The 21,022-nt window shown below is 42.5% G+C and overlaps 1 protein-coding gene across 1 annotated transcript in view; it reads left to right on the top strand.

Moving 5' to 3' along the window:
• ATAD2B (ATPase family AAA domain containing 2B) overlaps nt 1-21,022 on the top strand; it is an 823,789-nt gene that overhangs the window by 238,032 nt on the left and 564,735 nt on the right. The window contains exon 11 of the mRNA XM_053711168.1: nt 13,261-13,435. Coding sequence (XP_053567143.1) covers nt 13,261-13,435 — 175 coding nt within the window. The remainder of the gene's footprint in view (nt 1-13,260; nt 13,436-21,022) is intronic.

Here is a 21,022-nt window from a genome sequence, read left to right on the forward strand (position 1 = left end):
GTTCCGTCGTTCAAGATGGAAACTATTCGTACCATCCTACCACTGATCCAGGAGGGTCAATATATGACTACAGTGGATCTAAAGGATGCTTATCTTCACATTCCGATACACAAAGATCATCATCGGTTTCTCAGGTTTGCCTTTCAAGACAGGCATTACCAGTTGTAGCTCTTCCCTTTGGATTAGCTACAGCCCCAAGAATCTTTACAAAGGTTCTAGGGTCGCTTTTGGCGGTCCTAAGGCCGCGGGGCATAGCAGTAGCCCCTTATTTAGACGACATCCTGATACAGGCGTCAAACTTCCAAATTGCCAAGTCTCATACGGACGTAGTACTGGCATTTGAGGTCGCATGGGTGGAAAGTGAACGAGGAAAAGTGTTCTCTATCCCCACTCACAAGAGTTTCCTTTCTAGGGACTCTGATAGATTCTGTAGAAATGAAAATTTACCTTGACAGAGTTCAGGTTATCAAAGCTTCTAAATTCCTGTCAGGTTCTTCATTCCATTCCGCGCCCTTTGGTGGCTCAGTGTATGGAAGTAATCGGCTTAATGGTAGCGGCAATGGACATAGTGCCGTTTGCACGCTTACATCTCAGACCGCTGCAACTATGCAGGCTCAGTCAGTGGAGCGGGGATTACACAGATTTGGCCCCTCAACTGAATCTGGACCAAGAGACCAGGGATCCTCTTCCCTGGTGGCTATCTCGGGTCCATCTGTCCAAAGGTATGACCTTCGCAGGCCAGATTGGACTATTGTAACAACAAATGCCAGCCTTCTAGGTTGGGGTGCAGTCTGGAACTCCCTGAAGGCTCAGGGATCGTGGAATCAGGAGGAGTCTCTCCTTCCAATAAATATTCTGGAACTAAGAGCGATTTTCAAGGCTCTTAAGGTTTGGCCTCAGTTAGCAACTCTGAGGTACATCAGATTTCAGTCGGTCAACATCACGACTGTAGCTTACATCAACCATCGAGGGGGAACAAGAAGTTCCCTAGAGATGTTAGAAGTTTCAAAAATAATTCACTGGGCAGAGATTCACTCTTGCCAACTATCAGTTATCCATATCCCAGGTGTAGAGCACTGGGAGGCGGATTTTCTAAGTCGTCAGACTTTTCATCCGGGAGAGTGGGATCTCCATCCGGAGGTATTTGCACGACTGATTCTCTGTTGGGGCAAACCAGAACTGGATCTCATGGCGTCTCGCCAGAACGCCAAGCTTCCGTGTTACGGATCCAGGTCCAGGGATCCCAAGGCGACACTGATAGATACTCTAGCAGCGCCCTGGTCTTTCAACCTGGCTTATGTGTTTCCACCGTTTCCTCTGCTCCCTCGACTGATTGCCAAGATCAAGCAGGAGAGAGCATCAGTGATTCTGATAGCACCTGCGTGGCCACGCAGGACCTGGTATGCAGATCTAGTGGACATGTCATCCTTTCCACCATGGTCTCTGCCTTTTGAGACAGGACCTTCTACTTCAGGGTCCTTTCAACCATCCAAATCTAATTTCTCTGAGGCTGACTGCCTGGAGATTGAATGCTTGATTTTATCAAAGCGTGGCTACTCCGAGTCAGTTATTGATACCTTAATACAGGCACGAAAGCCTGTCACCAGGAAAATTTACAATAAGGTATGGAGTAAGGTCAGGATTTCTAGGATTTTATCTTTTCTCCAAGAAGGTTGGGAAAAAGGATTGTCAGCTAGTTTCTTAAAGGGACAGATTTTTGCTCTGTCTATTCTTTTGCACTAGCGTCTGGCAGATGTTCCAGACGTTCAGGCATTTTGTCAGGCTTTAGTTTGAATCAAGCCTGTGTTTAAACCTGTTGCTCCACCATGGAGCTTAAACTTGGTTCTTAAGGTTCTTCAAGGAGTTCCGTTTGAACCTCTTCATTCCATAGATATCAAACTTTTATCTTGGAAAGTTCTTTTTTTTTTTTTTTTTTTTTTTTTTTTTGGTAGCTATTTCCTCGGCTCGTAGAGTCTTTGAGCTATCTGCCTTACAATGTGATTCTCCTTATCTTATTTTTCATACGGATAAGGTAGTCCTGCGTACCAAACCTGGGTTCTTACCTAAGGTGGTATCTAACAAGAATATCAATCAAGAGATTGTGGTTCCATCCTTGTGTTACACAATCTGGGCGTGGTCTGTGCTTTAAAGTTTTACTTACAAGCTACTAAAGATTTTCGTCAAACATCTGCTTTGTTTGTTGTCTACTCTGGACAGAGGAGAGGTCAAAAGGCTTTGGCAACCTCTCTTTCTTTTTGGCTAAGAAGCTTAATCCGCTTAGCCTATGAGACTGCTGGACAGCAGCCTCCTGAAAGGATTACAGCTCATTCCACTAGAACTGTGGCTTCCACTTGGGCCTTTAAAAATGAGGCTTCTGTTGAACAGATTTGCAAGGCGGCGACTTGGTCTTCGCTTCATACTTTTTCAAAATTTTACAAATTTGATACTTTTGCTTCTTCGGAGGCTATATTTGGGAGAGAGGTTTTACAGGCAGTGGTTCCTTCCATTTAAGTTCCTGCCTTGTCCCTCCCTTCATCCGTGTACTTTAGCTTTGGTATTGGTATCCCACAAGTAATGGATGATCCGTGGACTGGATACACCTTACAAGAGAAAACACAATTTATGCTTACCTGATAAATTTATTTCTCTTGTGGTGTATCCAGTCCACGGCCCGCCCTGTCATTTTAAGGCAGGTAATTTTTTAATTTAAACTACAGTAACCACTACACCCTATGGTTCCTCCTTTCTCGGCTTGTTTTTGGTCGAATGACTGGCTATGACAGTTAGGGGAGGAGCTATATTACAGCTCTGCTGTGGGTGTCCTCTTGCAACTTCCTGTTGGGAATGAGAATATCCCACAAGTAATGGATGATCCGTGGACTGGATACACCACAAGAGAAATAAATTTATCAGGTAAGCATAAATTGTGTTTTTTTATTCTGTGGCTCATTTTTGCTTATTGAGGCTCTGTTGTGGGACTGATTTGAGGGACTTGTGTTAGTTTCACTTTAGCATTCCTTGTTTTACACGTCAGTGTACAGAAACGCGCGCTTTTATTTTTGTTGCACAGTTTCTTTTGGCCAGTTACATGACTCCCCGCTCTACCGTTCAGAGCGGGGTGGTGTCTTCTGTGTCAGCCTCTCCTATGATCATCCGATCGGCAGGATAATCCTTTGATTCGTTATATTGGTTTTACTCTCGAGGGTCAGTTAGGGCACCTCAGAGGTGTAGAGGTCCTTATTTAGAGGTATTATTCTAGGCGCAAATTCGCTCTGAGGGAATTAATATTGAAAGGAACAGCGTCATTTTTAAATAATTGTCATTCCTTTAATATTTGGGAAGCTTTTCTGCTATGGACATGGAGGAGTCTGTACCTATGGATAAATGGTTGTTTTTTGAGGCCCACATTGTTTTATTTATGCAATTTTGTTCCTCATGTTTAGAAAATTTAAATGTAAAGATAAATTATTTGTTTCTGAACCTAATGTCTCTAATGATGCTGTTCAGGCAATGCCACAGCTTTCTCCTCAAACGTCCCAAGCCTCAATGGCTTCACATACAGTGCCCGGCAGTTCCTCTCAGCCTCAGATTTTGCTGCTCATATATCTTCTGCAGTATCTGCGGCTTTATCTGCTTTTCCCATGTTGGGGAAACGCAAGAGGAAATCTAAACATTTTTCTGAGTGTAAGGTGTTTGTCACTCCTGCTTCTGCGAAGGTTGACCTTCCTCATTAGTCTACCTTGGTAGCCTCTGAGAGTGAAATCTCAGATTCTGACACTAATTCCTGCTAATTGATGCTGAAGAAGTAAACTTCAGATTTAAGCTTGAACATCTTGGTTTACTGCTAAAGGAGGTGCTGGCTTCTTTGGAGTACTTTGACTCTTCTGTCGCTTTTAACCCTAAGAAATCTAGTAAGCTTAATACTATGATTTTCCTTCCTCTGTGGAAGTGTTTCCCTGTTCCAGACCATGTAACAGAGATCATTACACAGGAATGGGATAAGCCAGGGATTCCTTTCTTCCCGTCTTAAAAAGGTTTCCTGTTGCTGACTCCATTCGAGACTCATGGCGCACAGTGCCTAAAGTAAAGGGGCTATTTCTACTCTGGCTAAGAGAACCACAATCCCTATTGAGGATAGCTGTTCTTGAAAGGATCCTATGGACAAAAGCTGGAGGCTTATCTAAAAAAAATGTATGTTCATCAGGGGCTTCAATGGCAACTTGCAGTTTGTATTGCCACAGTGGAAAGTGCAGCCTCTTATTGGTGTGATGCTTTGTACGGATTGATTTTAGAGGAGACTAGGAGGAGATCCAAGATAGGATTAAGGCTCTCAAACTTGCTAATTCCTTTATCTCTGATGCTAACATGCAAATCGTTAGATTGGGAGCCAAGATGTCTGGCTTTGCTTTTCTAGCCCGTAGGGCTCTGGCTGAAATTTTGGTCAAGCCCAAGCTCCTTTCGTTACCTTACAAGGGTAAGACCCTGTTTGATCCTGGTCTGGCAGAAATAATTTCGGAGATTACGGGTGGAAAGGGGTCCTTTCTACCACAAGACAAGAAAAATAGACCTAAAGGGCGTCAAAGTAATTTTAGTTCCTTTCGTAACTTCAAAGGTCAAAAGTCTTCCTCTCCCTCCTCCAAGCAGGAGCAGTCCAAGTCTTCTTGGAGACCCAATCAGTTTTGGAATAAGGGAAAGCAATCAAAGAAGCCCTCAACTGAGACAAAGTCAGCATGAAGGGTTTGCCCCCAGTCTGGGATCGGATCAAGTGCGGGGTAGATTTTCTTTGTTTTGGCAAGCATGGATACGAGATGTCCCAGATCCTTTTCCTGTGGACATAGTATCTTAGGGGTACAAAATTGAATTCAAATCTCGTCCTCCCAAGGGCAGATTTCTCCTCTCGGTTATCTGTGGATCAGATAAAAAGGGAGGCATTCTTAAAGTGCGTTCAGGACCTTTCCTCCTTGAGAGTGATAGTTCCAGTAAGGGAACGGGGTCTAGGATTTTATTAAAATCTGTTTGTGGTTTCCAAAAAAGAGGGAGCTTTTCGACCCATTTTAGAACTAACGTGTCAAGTTTCTCAGGGTTCCGTCCTTCAAAATGCAAATCATTCGTTCCATTCTTCCCTTTGTCCAAGAAGGTCAGTTCATGACGACCATAGGCCTGAAGGACGCCTATCTTCATGTTCCCATCCACACGGATCATCTTCAGTTCCTGAGATTCGCTTTTCTAGACCTGCACTTTCAGTTTTTCTCTTGTTAAGTGTGTTCAGTCCACGGGTCATCCATTACTTATGGGATATATTCTCCTTCCCAACAGGAAGTTGCAAGAGGATCACCCAAGCAGAGCTGCTATATAGCTCCTCCCCTCACATGTCATACCCAGTCATTCTCTTGCAACCCTCAACAAAGAAGGAGGTCGCGAGAGGAGCTGGAGTTTTTACTTAATTATTCTTCAATCAAAAGTTTGTTATTTTAAATGGCACCGGAGTGTGCTGTTTTTCTATCTCAGGCAGTATTTGGAAGAAGAAACTGCCTGCGTTTTCTATGATCTTAGCAGGCGTAACTAAGATCCACTGGCTGTTCTCGACATTCTGAGGAGTGGGGTAACTTCAGAAAATGGGAATAGCATGCGGGGTCCCCCGCAAATGAGGTATGTGCAGTACAATATTTTCTGGGAATGGAATTGACTAAGAAAACACTGCTGTTACCCGTATGATGTAAGTACAGCCTTAAATGCAGTAGTAGTGACTGGTATCAGGCTGATAAATGTATGCACAGTAGAGTTATTTTCTAGGGACTAGAATTTGACTGAGAAAATACTGTTAATACTGAAATAATGCTTAAGCCTTATCTGCAGTGGAAGCGACTGGTAGCAGGCTTAGTGATAACTTTGCATGACATTAAAAAAGTTTGTTTTTAAAACGTTTACTGGCATGTTATTCGTTTTGTGAGGTACTTTGGTGATAAATCCTATTGGGCATGATTTTTTTCCACATGGCTAACGTATATTTCTGCATAGAAACCGTTATATCAGGTCTCCTCCCACTGTTGTAAATGAATGGGAGGGGCCGTTTTTAGCGCCTTGTTGCGCAGTTAAAATTCTAGCACAGTCTTCCTGCTTCTTCCTCCTTGATCCAGGACGTCTTTAGAGGGCTCAGGGGTCTTCAAAATTCGTTTTTGAGGGAGGTAATCAGTCACAGCAGACCTGTGACAGTGTGTTTGACTGTGATAAAAGCGTTAAATCTTAATTTGATATCCGTTTTTGGGTACTGAGGGGTTAATCATCCTTTTGCTAATGGGTGCAATCCTCTTCTAATTAATACATTTAAAGAATTGTTGACTATAACTGAATTAGTTCTTTGTTATTCAACTGTGTTTTTTTTTTTAAAAGCGCTGCAGCGTTTTTTATATTGCTTGTAAACTTATTGAAAGTAATTTCCAAGCTTGCTAGCTTCATTGCTAGTCTGTTTAAACATGTCTGATACAGAGGAATCTGCTTGTTCATTATGTTTAAAAGCCGATGTGGAGCCCAATAGAAATATGTGTACCAATTGTATTGATATTACTTTGAATAAAAGTCAATCTGTACCGATAAAGAAATTATCACCAGACAACGAGGGGGAAGTTATGCCATCTAACTCTCCTCATGTGTCAGTATCTTCGTCTCCTGCTCGGGAGGTGCGTGAGATTGAGGCGCCAAGTACATCAAGGCCCTTACAAATCACTTTACATGATATTGCTAATGTTATGAAAGAAGTATTATACAATATGCCCGAGTTAAGAGGCAAGCGCGACAGCTCTGGGTTAAGGACAGAGCTCGCCGATGACACGAGAGCCATGTCTGATACTGCGTCACAATTTGCAGAACATGAGGACGGAGAGCTTCATTCTGTGGGTGACGGTTCTGATTCGGGGAGACCGGATTCAGAAATTTCAAATTTTAAATTTAAGCTTGAGAACCTCCGCGTGTTGCTAGGGGAGGTGTTAGCGGCTCTGAATGATTGTGACACGGTGGCAATCCCAGAGAAATTATGTAGGCTGGATAAATACTATGCGGTACCGGTGTGTACTGACGTTTTTCCTATACCAAAGAGGCTTACAGAGATTATTAGCAAGGAGTGGGATAGACCCGGTGTGCCTTTTTCCCCTCCTCCGATATTTAGAAAAATGTTCCCTATAGACGCCACCACACGAGACTTATGGCAGACGGTCCCTAAGGTGGAGGGAGCAGTTTATACTTTAGCCAAGCGTACCACTATCCCGGTGGAGGATAGCTGTGCTTTCTCAGATCCAATGGATAAAAAATTAGAGGGTTACCTTAAGAAAATGTTTGTTCAACAAGGTTTTATATTACAGCCTCTTGCATGCATTGCGCCTGTCACTGCTGCAGCGGCATTCTGGTTTGAGTCTCTGGAAGAGGCGATTCACACAGCACCTTTGGATGAGTCTTTGAGCAAGATTAGAACCCTTAAGCTGGCTAATGCGTTTGTTTCGGATGCCGTAGTGCATTTAACCAAACTTACGGCTAAGAATTCCGGATTCGCCATACAGGCGCGCAGAGCGCTATGGCTTAAATCCTGGTCAGCAGATGCAACTTCTAAGTCTAAACTACTGAAAATTCCTTTCAAAGGGCAGACCTTATTCGGGCCCGGCTTGAAGGAAATTATTGCTGACATTACTGGAGGTAAGGGCCACACCCTTCCTTAGGACAGGGCCAAATCAAAGGCCAAACAGTCTAATTTTCGTGCCTTTTGTAATTTCAAGGCAGGAGCAGCATCAACTTCCTCCGCTCCAAAACAGGAAGGAACTACTGCTCGTTACAGACAGGGTTGGAAAGGCAACCAGTCATGGAACAAGGGCAAGCAGGCCAGAAAGCCTACTTCCGCCCCTAAGACAGCATGAAGACAGGGCCCCCTTTCCAGAGATGGATCTAGTGGGGGGCAGACTTTCTCTCTTCGCCCAGGCTTGGGCAAGAGATATACAGGATCCCTGGACGTTGGAGATTATATCTCAGGGTTACCTTCTGGATTTCAAAACTTCTCCTCCACAAGGGAGGTTTCATCTGTCAAGGTTATCAACAAACCTAGTAAAGAAAGAGGCATTTCTACAATGTGTACAAGACCTCTTAGTGATGGGAGTGATCCACCCAGTTCCGCGAACGGAACAGGGGCAAGGATTTTATTCAAATCTGTTTGTGGTTCCCAAAAAAGAGGGAACCTTCAGACCAATCTTAGACTTAAAAATCTTAAACAAGTTCCTAAGGGTTCCATCGTTCAAGATGGAAACCATTCGGACCATCCTACCCATGATCCAAGAGGGTCAATATATGACCACAGTGGACTTAAAGGATGCCTACCTTCACATACCGATTCACAAAGATCATTATCGGTACCTAAGGTTTGCCTTTCTAGACAGGCATTACCAGTTTGTAGCTCTTCCCTTCGGGTTAGCTACGGCCCCGAGAATTTTCACAAAGGTTCTGGGCTCACTTCTGGCGGTACTAAGACCACGAGGCATAGCGGTGGCTCCGTACCTAGACGACATTCTGATACAAGCGTCAAGTTTTCAAAATGCAAAGTCTCATACAGAGATAGTTCTAGCATTTCTGAGGTCGCATGGGTGGAAAGTGAACGTGGAAAAGAGTTCTCTGTTACCACTCACAAGGGTCCCTTTTCTAGGGACTCTTATAGATTCTGTGGAGATGAAAATTTACCTGACGGAGTCCAGGTTATCAAAGATTCTCAATGCTTGCCGTGTCCTTCACTCCATTCCAAGCCCATCAGTAGCTCAGTGCATGGAAGTAATCGGCTTAATGGTCGCGGCAATGGACATAGTGCCATTTGCGCGCCTACATCTCAGACCGCTGCAACTATGCATGCTAAGTCAATGGAACGGGGATTACTCAGATCTGTCCCCTTTGCTAAATCTGGACCAGGAGACCAGAGATTCTCTTCTCTGGTGGTTGTCACGAGTTCATCTGTCCAAAGGAATGACTTTTCGCAGACTAGATTGGACGATTGTAACAACAGATGCCAGCCTACTAGGCTGGGGAGCAGTCTGGAACTCCCTGAAGGCTCAGGGATCGTGGTCGATCCCTCCCGATAAACATTCTAGAATTAAGAGCTATATTCAATCTCTTCTAGCTTGGCCTCAGTTAGCAGCACTGAGGTTCATCAGATTTCAGTCGGACAACATCACGACTGGCTTACATCAATCATCAAGGGGGAACCAGGAGTTCCCTAGCGATGTTGGAAGTCTCGAAGATAATTCGCTGGGCAGAGTCTCACTCTTGCCACCTGTCAGCGATCTACATCCCAGGCGTGGAGAACTGGGAGGCGGATTTTCTAAGTCGCCAGACTTTTCATCCGGGGGAGTGGGAACTTCACCCGGAGGTATTTGCTCAACTGATTCGTCGTTGGGGCAAACCGGATCTGGATCTCATGGCATCTCGCCAGAACGCCAAGCTTCCTTGTTACGGATCCAGGTCCAGGGACCCGGGAGCGGTGCTGGTAGATGCACTAGCAGCCCCTTGGGTTTTCAACATAGCTTATGTGTTTCCACCTTTTCCGTTGCTACCTCGACTGATTGCCAGGATCAAACAGGAGAGAGCATCAGTGACTCTGATAGCGCCAGCGTGGCCACGCAGGACCTGGTATGCAGACCTAGTGGACATGTCGTCCACCATGGTCTCTACCCCTGAGGCAGGACCTTCTAATTCAGGGTCCTTTCAACCATCCAAACCTAATTTCTCTGAGGCTGACTGCTTGGAAATTGAACGCTTGATTCTATCAAAGCGTGGGTTTTCGGATTCGGTTATTGATACATTAATACAGGCTCGGAAACCTGTTACCAGAAAAATTTACCACAAGATATGGCGTAAATATTTATATTGGTGTGAATCCAAGAGTTACTCATGGAGTAAGGTTAGGATTCCTAGGATATTGTCCTTTCTACAAGAGGGTTTAGAAAAGGGCTTATCCGCTAGTTCACTAAAGGGACAGATTTCTGCTCTGTCTATTCTTTTACACAAGCGTCTGGCAGAGAATCCAGACGTCCAGGCTTTTTGTCAGGCTTTGGCTAGGATTAAGCCTGTGTTTAAAGCTGTTGCTCCTCCGTGGAGCTTAAACTTGGTTCTTAAAGTTCTTCAGGGTGTTCCGTTTGAACCCCTTCATTCCATTGATATTAAGCTTTTATCTTGGAAAGTTCTGTTTTTGATGGCTATTTCCTCGGCTCGAAGAGTCTCTGAGTTATCTGCCTTACATTGTGATTCTCCTTATCTGATCTTTCATTCAGACAAGGTAGTCCTGCGTACTAAACCTGGGTTTTTACCTAAGGTTGTTTCTAACAGGAATATCAATCAAGAGATTGTTGTTCCATCATTATGTCCTAATCCTTCTTCAAAGAAGGAACGTCTTTTGCATAATCTAGACGTGGTCCGTGCCCTGAAGTTCTACTTACAGGCAACTAAAGATTTTCGACAAACTTCTTCTCTGTTTGTCGTTTACTCTGGACAGAGGAGAGGTCAAAAGGCTTCGGCTACCTCTCTCTCTTTTTGGCTTCGTAGCATAATACGCTTAGCCTACGAGACTGCTGGACAGCAGCCTCCTGAAAAAATTACAGCTCATACCACTAGAGCTGTGGCTTCCACCTGGGCCTTTAAGAATGAGGCCTCTGTTGAACAGATTTGCAAGGCTGCAACTTGGTCTTCACTTCACACCTTTTCCAAATTTTACAAATGTGATACTTTTGCTTCTTCGGAGGCTGTTTTGGGGAGAAAGGTTCTACAGGCAGTGGTTCCTTCTGTTTAATGTTCCTGCCTTGTCCCTCCCATCATCCGTGTACTTTAGCTTTGGTATTGGTATCCCATAAGTAATGGATGACCCGTGGACTGAACACACTTAACAAGAGAAAACATAATTTATGCTTACCTGATAAATTTATTTCTCTTGTAGTGTGTTCAGTCCACGGCCCGCCCTGTCTTTTTGAGGCAGGTTCTAAATTTTAAATTATAACTACAGTCGCCACTGCACCCTATAGTTTCTCCTTTCTCGTCTTGTTTCGGTCGAATGACTGGATGACATGTGAGGGGAGGAGCTATATAGCAGCTCTGCTTGGGTGATCCTCTTGCAACTTCCTGTTGGGAAGGAGAATATATCCCATAAGTAATGGATGACCCGTGGACTGAACACACTACAAGAGAAATAAATTTATCAGGTAAGCATAAATTATGTTTTTGCTCTTCCGTTTGGCCTTGCCACAGTATCCTTAATTTTCTTAAATGTTCTTGGGGCTCGGGGATTTGCGGTGGCGGCTTACCTAGACGACATATTGGTTCAGGCGCCATCTTTTCAACAAGCAAACTCTCATACAGAGATCTTGTTGTCTTTTCTACGTTCCCACTGTTGGAAACTGAATCTTGAGAAGCGTTCCCTTGTTCCAGCTACAAGGCTTTGTTTTTTAGGGATCAAACTTCTCTCCTCCTTTCCTCTCTCTACAGTCTACTGTTCGGCTATCAGTGGTTCAATGTATGGAGGTAATTGGTCTGATGGTCGCTTCCATGGACATCGTTCGCTTTGCTTGATTTCATTTGAGAGCTGTGCAATTATGCATTCTCAAACAATGGAACGGAGACCATTCAGATCTGTTTCCAGAGGATAGATCTGGACCAGTTTTTGAGAGATATTCTCTCTCTCTCTCTCTCTCTCTCTCTCTCTCTCTCTCTCAGGATCATCTGTCTCAGGGCACATGCTTCCGGAGACCCTCCTGGGTGATTGTGACCACGGATGCCAGCCTGGGACTTGTTAAAGGCTCAGGGCCTGTGGACTCGGGAGTAGTCTTCTCTTCCTATAATCATCTTGGAGTTGAGAGCAATCTTCAATGCTCTGATGACTAGGCCTCAATTGTCCTTAGCCAGGTTTATCAGGTTCCAGTGGGACAACATCACCTCATTGGCTTACATCAACCACCAGGGAGGAACTCTGAGTTCCTTAGCCATGAAGGAGATGACTGATTATTCAGAGGGGGAAAGCCCATAATTGTTGTCTGCCATCCACATTCCAGGAGTGGACAACTGGGAGGCAGATTTTCTGAGCAGACAGACCTTTTATCATGGGGAGTGGGCTCTCCATCCGGAAGTGTTCTCTAGGTTAATCCTCAAGTGGGGGGTGCCGGAGGTGGATCTGATGGAGTCTCGTCAGAACGCCAAGCTTCCAAGGTACGGTTCAAGGTGAAGAGATCCTCAGGCTGTCCTGATAGATGCTCTGGCGGTTCCTTTGGATTTTGGTCTAGTATACCTGTTTCCTACGTTTGTGCTCCTTCCAGGAGTCATTGCTCCTATCAAAACAGAAGAGAACGTCTCTAATTCTAATAGCTCCTGCATGGCTTTGCAGGATCTGGTTTTCAGACCTAGTGAAGATGTCATCTCTTCCTCCTTGGAGGTTCCCTCTGAGGAAGGACCTTCTAACTCAGGGTCCATTCCTCCATCCAATTCTTGTTTCTCTGAAGACGACTGCATGGCGATTGAACGCTTAGTTCTTTTCTGAGTCAGTCATTGATACCATGCTTCAGGCTCGCAAACCTGTTACTTGTAAAATTTACCATAAGGTATGGCGTAAATACCTTTTTATTGATATCAATCGAAGGGCTACTCTTGGAGTAGAGTCAGGATTCCTAGAATCTTCTTTTCTCCAGGAAGGTCTGGAGAAAGGGTTGTCAGTTAGTTCTCTGAAAGGTCAGATTTCTGCATTATCTTTTCTTTTACATAAGGGTCTGGCGGATGTGCCAGATGTTCAATCTTGTCAGACCCTGGTCAGTATCACGCCTGTGTTTAAACCTGTTGCTCCTCCTTGCAGCCTTAATCTTATTAGAGTTTTGCAGCAGGCTCCGTTTCAGCCAAGCAAAATTTGTTGTTTTTTTCACTCTCTTGTTAACTCCAAAAATATGTAGCAGGGACTTAATTTCCTGTTTATGGTCAGTATACATTTACCTACTGTTTCATTTTTGTAACCAATTTTCATATATTTAATCTATAATCAACAAAGCCTAAAATTCTGACAACTCTGCTGTTGTCCTTCTCTTTTTCTGATATACTTAAGATTTATCATGTTGTGGTTGGCATTTGATGGTAACATTTTAAAGCAATGTGTTTATAGTATGTGTGAGGCTGTAGATAATAACCTATATACCATGTCAAATCATTACAAAGGAACAACTTGAACTGTGATATTTTTTGTGAGTAATTTATTTTAATTTTCTTCTGCAGGGGTTGTCTCTTCTTTGGCCCGCCTGGAACAGGTAAAACTTTGGTTGCCAGAGCACTTGCCAATGAATGCAGTCAAGGTGATAAGAAGGTGTCATTCTTCATGCGCAAAGGAGCCGACTGTCTCAGCAAATGGGTGGGGGAGTCCGAGCGACAGCTGCGGCTCCTGTTTGACCAAGTGAGTAAAAGATATAGGGTCAGTTTGTTAAATTTCTACCCTACTAGATCTGTCCCGGTCAACTGTAATGGCTATTATTGTGAAGTGTAAGCATCTAGAAGCAGCAATAGCTCAGCCATGAAGTGGTAGACCATGCAAACTCTGAGCAGGGCTGACGAATGCTATAGTAAATAACACTTTAAAATTGCCTGTGATCTATTGCATTACTGACTGATGCAACATCAACACGAGAACCATGCAACATCAGTGCCTTACCTCACAAAGGTTTTGTCTGAATGGCCACAGATTCCCACAGACACTCCAAAACCTTATGGAAAGCCTTCTCAGAAAAGTTGTAACTGTTTGGGCAGACAACTTCATATTAATGCAAGCTAAATTATAATACTTGTGTGCAGCATGCCCACCAGCCTTTCTAGAGGGAGTGTAAGAATGACAGTATTCAGATATAGATTAGAGGTAAAGCAGGCAAAATTGCTGTACATTGCATTTTAAATTGTGCCAAACATTTCATTTTAGTTTGTAGTGTGCTTAAAGGGACAGTGAAGTCAAAAGTAAACCTAAATAGATTGGTATTGGCATAACGTTTTAAACAACTTAATTTTACTTCTATCATCAATTTTGCTTAGTTCTCTTGTTGTCATTTGTTAGAGTAAACCTAGGTGTGCTCAGGAGTATGCATGTGTCCTTAGATATTCGGCAGCAGTGTTTATTGGCAATGTTATACATGCAAAAACTTCTGCTTTAGAATGCTACAGACACCCTGGCAGCAGAGTTTGCAACTATGTATTACACTGCTACAAACAATGCTGCAAACATTGCTACTAGATGGATAAGGACACGTGCATGCTCCTTAGGAGCTCAGAACCTGAGTTACGCTTGCTTAGTGGTGGCTAAATTTAGCCACCAATAAGCAAGCACTATCCATAATGCTGAACCTAAAATGGGCCTGCTCTTAAGTTGATAATAGGAGTAAATTAGAATGTTGCTTAAAATTGTATGCTCTATCTGAACTGTGAAAGAGAAACATTTGGGTTTAGTATCCCTTTAACACTTCAGATTGGGTCCTTTCATTATTATTACAATTACGCTTTGCACTTTCTATTTTTCCAACATTGGTGTGTCCGGTCCACGGCGTCATCCATAACTTGTGGGAATATTCTCTTCCCCAACAGGAAATGGCAAAGAGCACAGCAAAAGCTGTCCATATAGCCCCTCCCAGGCTCCGCCCCCCCAGTCATTCTCTTTGCCGCTCTGAACAAGTAGCATCTCCACGGAGATGGTGAAGAGTATGTGGTGTTTAGTTGTAGTTTTTTATTCTTCTATCAAGAGTTTATTTTAAAATAGTGCTGGTATGTACTATTTACTCTGAAACAGAAAGAGATGAAGAGTTCTGTTTAAAAGAGGAGTATGATTTTAGCAGCAGTAACTAAAATCAATTGCTGTTCCCACGCAGGACTGTTGAGCTGAGAGAACTTCAGTTGGGGGGAACAGTTTGCAGACTTTTCTGCTCAAGGTATGACTAGCCATTTTTCTAACAAGACTGTGTAATGCTGGAAGGCTGTCATTTTCCCTCATGGGGATCGGTAAACCATTTTCTTAGACTTAGAAAGGATAAAGGGCTTATTATGGGCTATTAACTGGTGGACACTCTTAAGTGCTAAATCGATTTGTTTATTTAAGTTATATTTTGCAAGTTTGAAGTAATTTTCACACTTTTATTGTTTGGGTAACGTTTTTATCGCCAGGCACTAGTTTAGACACCTTCCCAGTCAGGAAGGGCCTTTCACTATAGTAGGCAGAGCCTCATTTTCGCGCCATTATTGCGCAGTTACTTTTGAGTACAGTGCATGCAGCTGCATGTGTGAGGGTCTGGTATCCACTGAAAACGTTCCTAGAAGGCTTAAATTGGTATCGTATACCCCCCTGGGATTGGTGAAGTCGCAACAAAGGCTGTGGCTGGGACTGTAGTGGGGTTAAAATTGCAAACGGCTCCGGTTTCCACATTTTAAGGGTTAACAGCTTGAAAATTGGGGTGCAATACCTTGAATGCATTAACACTGTGGTGAAAATTTGGTAAAGTTTGGATAATTCCTTCATAGTTTTTCACATATTCAGTAATAAAGTGTGCCCTGTTTAACATTTAAAGAGACAGTAATGGTTTTGTTTTAAAACGGTTTTTGTGCTTTATTAACCAGTTTAAGCCTGTTTAACATGTCTGTACCTTCAGATAGATCATGTTCTGTATGTATGGAAGCCAATGTGGTTCCCCCTTCAAATATATGTGATAATTGTGCCATAGCGTCCAAACATAGTAAGGACAGTACTGTCACAAATAGTAAGGTTGCCCAGGATGATTCCTCAGATGAAGGAAGTAGAGATAGTTCTACATCATCTCCTTCTGTGTCTATACCAGTTATGCCCGCGCAAGCGACCCCTAGTACTTCTAGCACGCCAATGCTTGTTACTATGCAACAATTGACGGCAGTAATGGATAAATCCATAGCTAATATTTCTTTCATGTTATTAGCAAGAGTCCATGAGCTAGTGACGTATGGGATATACATTCCTACCAGGAGGGGCAAAGTTTCCCAAACCTCAAAATGCCTATAAATACACCCCTCACCACACCCACAATTCAGTTTTACAAACTTTGCCTCCTATGGAGGTGGTGAAGTAAGTTTGTGCTAGATTCTACGTTGATATGCGCTCCGCAGCAAGTTGGAGCCCGGTTTTCCTCTCAGCGTGCAGTGAATGTCAGAGGGATGTGAGGAGAGTATTGCCTATTTGAATGCAGTGATCTGGTTTGGCTTTCTACAAACGTGTAGATGAGTGTCCTGGGGTAAGTAAATCTTATTTTCTGTGACACTCTAAGCTATGGTTGGGCACTTTATTTATAAAGTTCTAAATATATGTATTCAAACATTTATTTGCCTTGACTCAGAATGTTCAACATTCCTTATTTTCCGACAGTCAGTTTCATATTTGGGATAATGCGTTTGAATCAATCATTTTTTTCTTACCTTAAAAATTTGACTTTTTCCCTGTGGGCTGTTAGGCTCGCGGGGGCTGAAAATGCTTCATTTTATTGCGTCATTCTTGGCGCAGACTTTTTTGGCGCAAAAAATATTTTCTGTTTCCGGCGTCATACGTGTCGCCGGAAGTTGCGTCATTTTTTGACGTCCTTTTGCGCCAAAAATGTCGGCGTTCTGGATGTGGCGTCATTTTTGGCGCCAAAAAGCATTTAGGCGCCAAACAATGTGGGCGTATTATTTGGCGCCAAAAAATATGGGCGTCGCTTTTGTCTCCACATTATTTCAGTCTGATTTTTTTCTTTGCTTCTGGTTACTAGAAGCTTGTTTATTGGCATTTTTTCCCATTCCTGAAACTGTCATTTAAGGAATTTGATCAATTTTGCTTTATATGTTGTTTTTTCTCTTACATATTGCAAGATGTCTCACGTTGCATCTGAGTCAGAAGATACTTCAGGAAAATCGCTGTCTAGTGCTGGAACTACCAAAGCTAAGTGTATCTGCTGTAAACTTTTGGTAGCTATTCCTCCGGCTGTTGTTTGTATTAATTGTCATGACAAACTTGTTAAAGCAGATAATATTTCCTTTAGTAATGTACCATTGCCTGTTGCAGTTCCCTCAACATCTAAGGTGCAGAATGTTCCTGATAACATAAGAGATTTTGTTTCTGAATCCATCAAGAAGGCTATGTCTGTTATTTCTCCTTCTAGTAAACATAAAAAATCTTTTAAAACTTCTCTCTCTACAGATGAATTTTTAAATGAACATCATCATTCTGATTCTGATGACTCTTCTGGTTCAGAGGATTCTGTCTCAGAGATTGATGCTGATAAATCTTCATATTTATTTAAAATGGAATTTATTCGTTCTTTACTTAAAGAAGTACTAATTGCTTTAGAAATAGAGGATTCTGGTCCTCTTGATACTAATTCTAAACGTTTAGATAAGGTGTTTAAATCTCCTGTGGTTATTCCAGAAGTTTTTTCCTGTTCCTAATGCTATTTCTGAAGTAATTTCCAGAGAATGGGATAAATTGGGTAATTCATTTACTCCTTCTAAACGTTTTAAGCAATTATATCCTGTGCCGTCTGACAGATTAGAATTTTGGGACAAAATCCCTAAAGTTGATGGGGCTATTTCTACCCTTGCTAAACGTACTACTATTCCTACGTCAGATGGTACTTCGTTTAAAGATCCTTTAGATAGGAAAATTGAATCCTTTCTAAGAAAAGCTTATCTGTGTTCAGGTAATCTTCTTAGACCTGCTATATCTTTGGCTGATGTTGCTGCAGCTTCAACTTTTTGGTTGGAGACTTTAGCACAACAAGTAACAGATCATGATTCTCATAATATTATTCTTCTTCTTCAGCATGCTAATAATTTTATCTGTGATGCCATTTTTGATATTATCAGAGTTGATGTCAGGTTTATGTCTCTAGCTATTTTAGCTAGAAGAGCTTTATGGCTTAAAACTTGGAATGCTGATATGGCTTCTAAATCAACTCTACTTTCCATTTCTTTCCAGGGTAACAAATTATTTGGTTCTCAGTTGGATTCCATTATCTCAACTGTTACTGGTGGGAAAGGAACTTTTTTACCACAGGATAAAAAATCTAAGGGTAAAAACAGGGCTAATAATCGTTTTCGTTCCTTTCGTTTCAACAAAGAACAAAAGCCTGATCCTTCATCCTCAGGAGCAGTTTCAGTTTGGAAACCATCTCCAGTCTGGAATAAATCCAAGCCTTCTAGAAAGGCAAAGCCTGCTTCTAAGTCCACATGAAGGTGCGGCCCTCATTCCATCTCAGCTGGTAGGGGGCAGGTTACGTTTTTTCAAAGAAATTTGGATCAATTCTGTTCACTATCTTTGGATTCAGAACATTGTTTCAGAAGGGTACAGAATTGGTTTCAAGATGAGACCTCCTGCAAAGAGATTTTTTCTTTCCCGTGTCCCAGTAAATCCAGTGAAAGCTCAAGCATTTCTGAATTGTGTTTCAGATCTAGAGTTGGCTGGAGTAATTATGCCAGTTCCAGTTCTGGAACAGGGGATGGGGTTTTATTCAAATCTCTTCATTGTACCAAAGAAGGAGAATTCCTTCAGACCAGTTCTGGATCTAAAAATATTGAATCGTTATGTAAGGATACCAACGTTCAAAATGGTAACTGTAAGGACTATCTTGCCTTTTGTTCAGCAAGGGCATTATATGTCCACAATAGATTTACAGGATGCTTATCTGCATATTCCGATTCATCCAGATCATTATCAGTTCCTGAGATTCTCTTTTCTGGAAAAGCATTACCAGTTTGTGGCTCTGCCGTTTGGCCTAGCTACAGCTCCAAGAATTTTTACAAAAGTTCTCGGTGCCCTTCTGTCTGTAATCAGAGAACAGGGTATTGTGGTATTTCCTTATTTGGACGATATCTTGGTACTTGCTCAGTCTTTACATTTAGCAGAATCTCATACGAATCGTCTTGTGTTGTTTCTTCAAGATCATGGTTGGAGGATCAATTTACCAAAAAGTTCATTGATTCCTCAGACAAGGGTAACTTTTCTGGGTTTCCAGATAGATTCAGTGTCCATGACTCTGTCTTTAACAGACAAGAGACGTCTAAAATTGATTTCAGCTTGTCGAAACCTTCAGTCAAAATCATTCCCTTCGGTAGCCTTATGCATGGAAATTCTAGGTCTTATGACTGCTGCATCGGACGCGATCCCCTTTGCTCGTTTTCACATGCGAAATCTTCAGCTCTGTATGCTGAATCATTGGTGCAGGGATTACACAAAGATATCTCAATTAATATCTTTAAAACCGATTGTACGACACTCTCTAACGTGGTGGACAGATCACCATCGTTTAATTCAGGGGGCTTCTTTTGTGCTTCCGACCTGGACTGTAATTTCAACAGATGCAAGTCTCACAGGTTGGGGAGCTGTGTGGGGATCTCTGACGGCACAAGGAGTTTGGGAATCTCAGGAGGTGAGATTACCGATCAATATTTTGGAACTCCGTGCAATTTTCAGAGCTCTTCAGTCTTGGCCTCCTCTGAAGAGAGAATCATTCATTTGTTTTCAGACAGACAATGTCACAACTGTGGCATACATCAATCATCAAGGAGGGACTCACAGTCCTCTGGCTATGAAAGAAGTATCTCGAATTCTGGTTTGGGCGGAATCCAGCTCCTGTCTAATCTCTGCGGTTCATATCCCAGGTATAGACAATTGGGAAGCGGATTATCTCAGTCGCCAAACGTTACATCCGGGCGAATGGTCTCTTCACCCAGAGGTATTTCTTCAGATTGTTCAAATGTGGGGACTTCCAGAAATAGATCTGATGGCCTCTCATCTAAACAAGAAACTTCCCAGGTATCTGTCCAGATCCAGGGATCCTCAAGCGGAAGCAGTGGATGCATTGTCACTTCCTTGGAAGTATCATCCTGCCTATATCTTTCCGCCTCTAGTTCTTCTTCCAAGAGTAATCTCCAAGATTCTGAAGGAATGCTCGTTTGTTCTGCTGGTAGCTCCGGCATGGCCTCACAGGTTTTGGTATGCGGATCTTGTCCGGATGGCCTCTTGCCATCCGTGGACTCTTCCGCTACGACCAGACCTTCTGTCGCAAGGTCCTTTTTTCCATCAGGATCTCAAATCCTTAAATTTAAAGGTATGGAGATTGAACGCTTGATTCTTAGTCAGAGGTTTCTCTGACTCTGTGATTAATACTGTTACAGGCTCGTAAATCTGTATCCAGAGAGATATATTATAGAGTCTGGAAGACTTATATTTCTTGGTGTCTTTCTCATCATTTTTCTTGGCATTCTTTTAGAATTCCAAGAATTTTACAGTTTCTTCAGGATGGTTTAGATAAAGGTTTGTCCGCAAGTTCCTTGAAAGGACAAATCTCTGCTCTTTCTGTTCTTTTTCACAGAAAGATTGCTAATCTTCCTGATATTCATTGTTTTGTACAAGCTTTGGTTCGTATAAAACCTGTCATTAAGTCAATTTCTCCTCCTTGGAGTTTGAATTTGGTTCTAGGGGCTCTTCAAGCTCCTCCGTTTGAAGCTATGCATTCATTGGACATTAAATTACTTTCTTGGAAAGTTTTGTTCCTTTTGGCAATCTCTTCTGCCAGAAGAGTTTCTGAATTATTTGCTCTTTGTTGTGAGTCTCCTTTTCTGATTTTTCATCAGGATAAGGCAGTGTTGCGAACTTCTTTCGAATTTTTACCTAAAGTTGTGAATTCCAACAACATTAGTAGAGAAATTGTGGTTCCTTCATTATGTCCTAATCCTAAGAATTCTAAGGAGAAATAGTTTCATTCTTTGGATGTTGTTAGAGCTTTTGAAATATTATGTTGAAGCTACCAAGTCTTTCCGAAAGACTTCTAGTTTATTTGTTATCTTTTCCGGTTCTAGAAAAGGCCAGAAAGCTTCTGCCATTTCTTTGGCATCTTGGTTGAAATCTTTAATTTATCTTGCCTATGTTGAGTCGGGTAAAACTCCGCCTCAAAGGATTACAGCTCATTCTACTAGGTCAGTTTCTACTTCCTGGGCGTTTAGGAATGAA

This window comes from Bombina bombina, chromosome 4 (genome assembly GCF_027579735.1).
Source record: "Bombina bombina isolate aBomBom1 chromosome 4, aBomBom1.pri, whole genome shotgun sequence".
Taxonomy (NCBI): domain Eukaryota; kingdom Metazoa; phylum Chordata; class Amphibia; order Anura; family Bombinatoridae; genus Bombina; species Bombina bombina.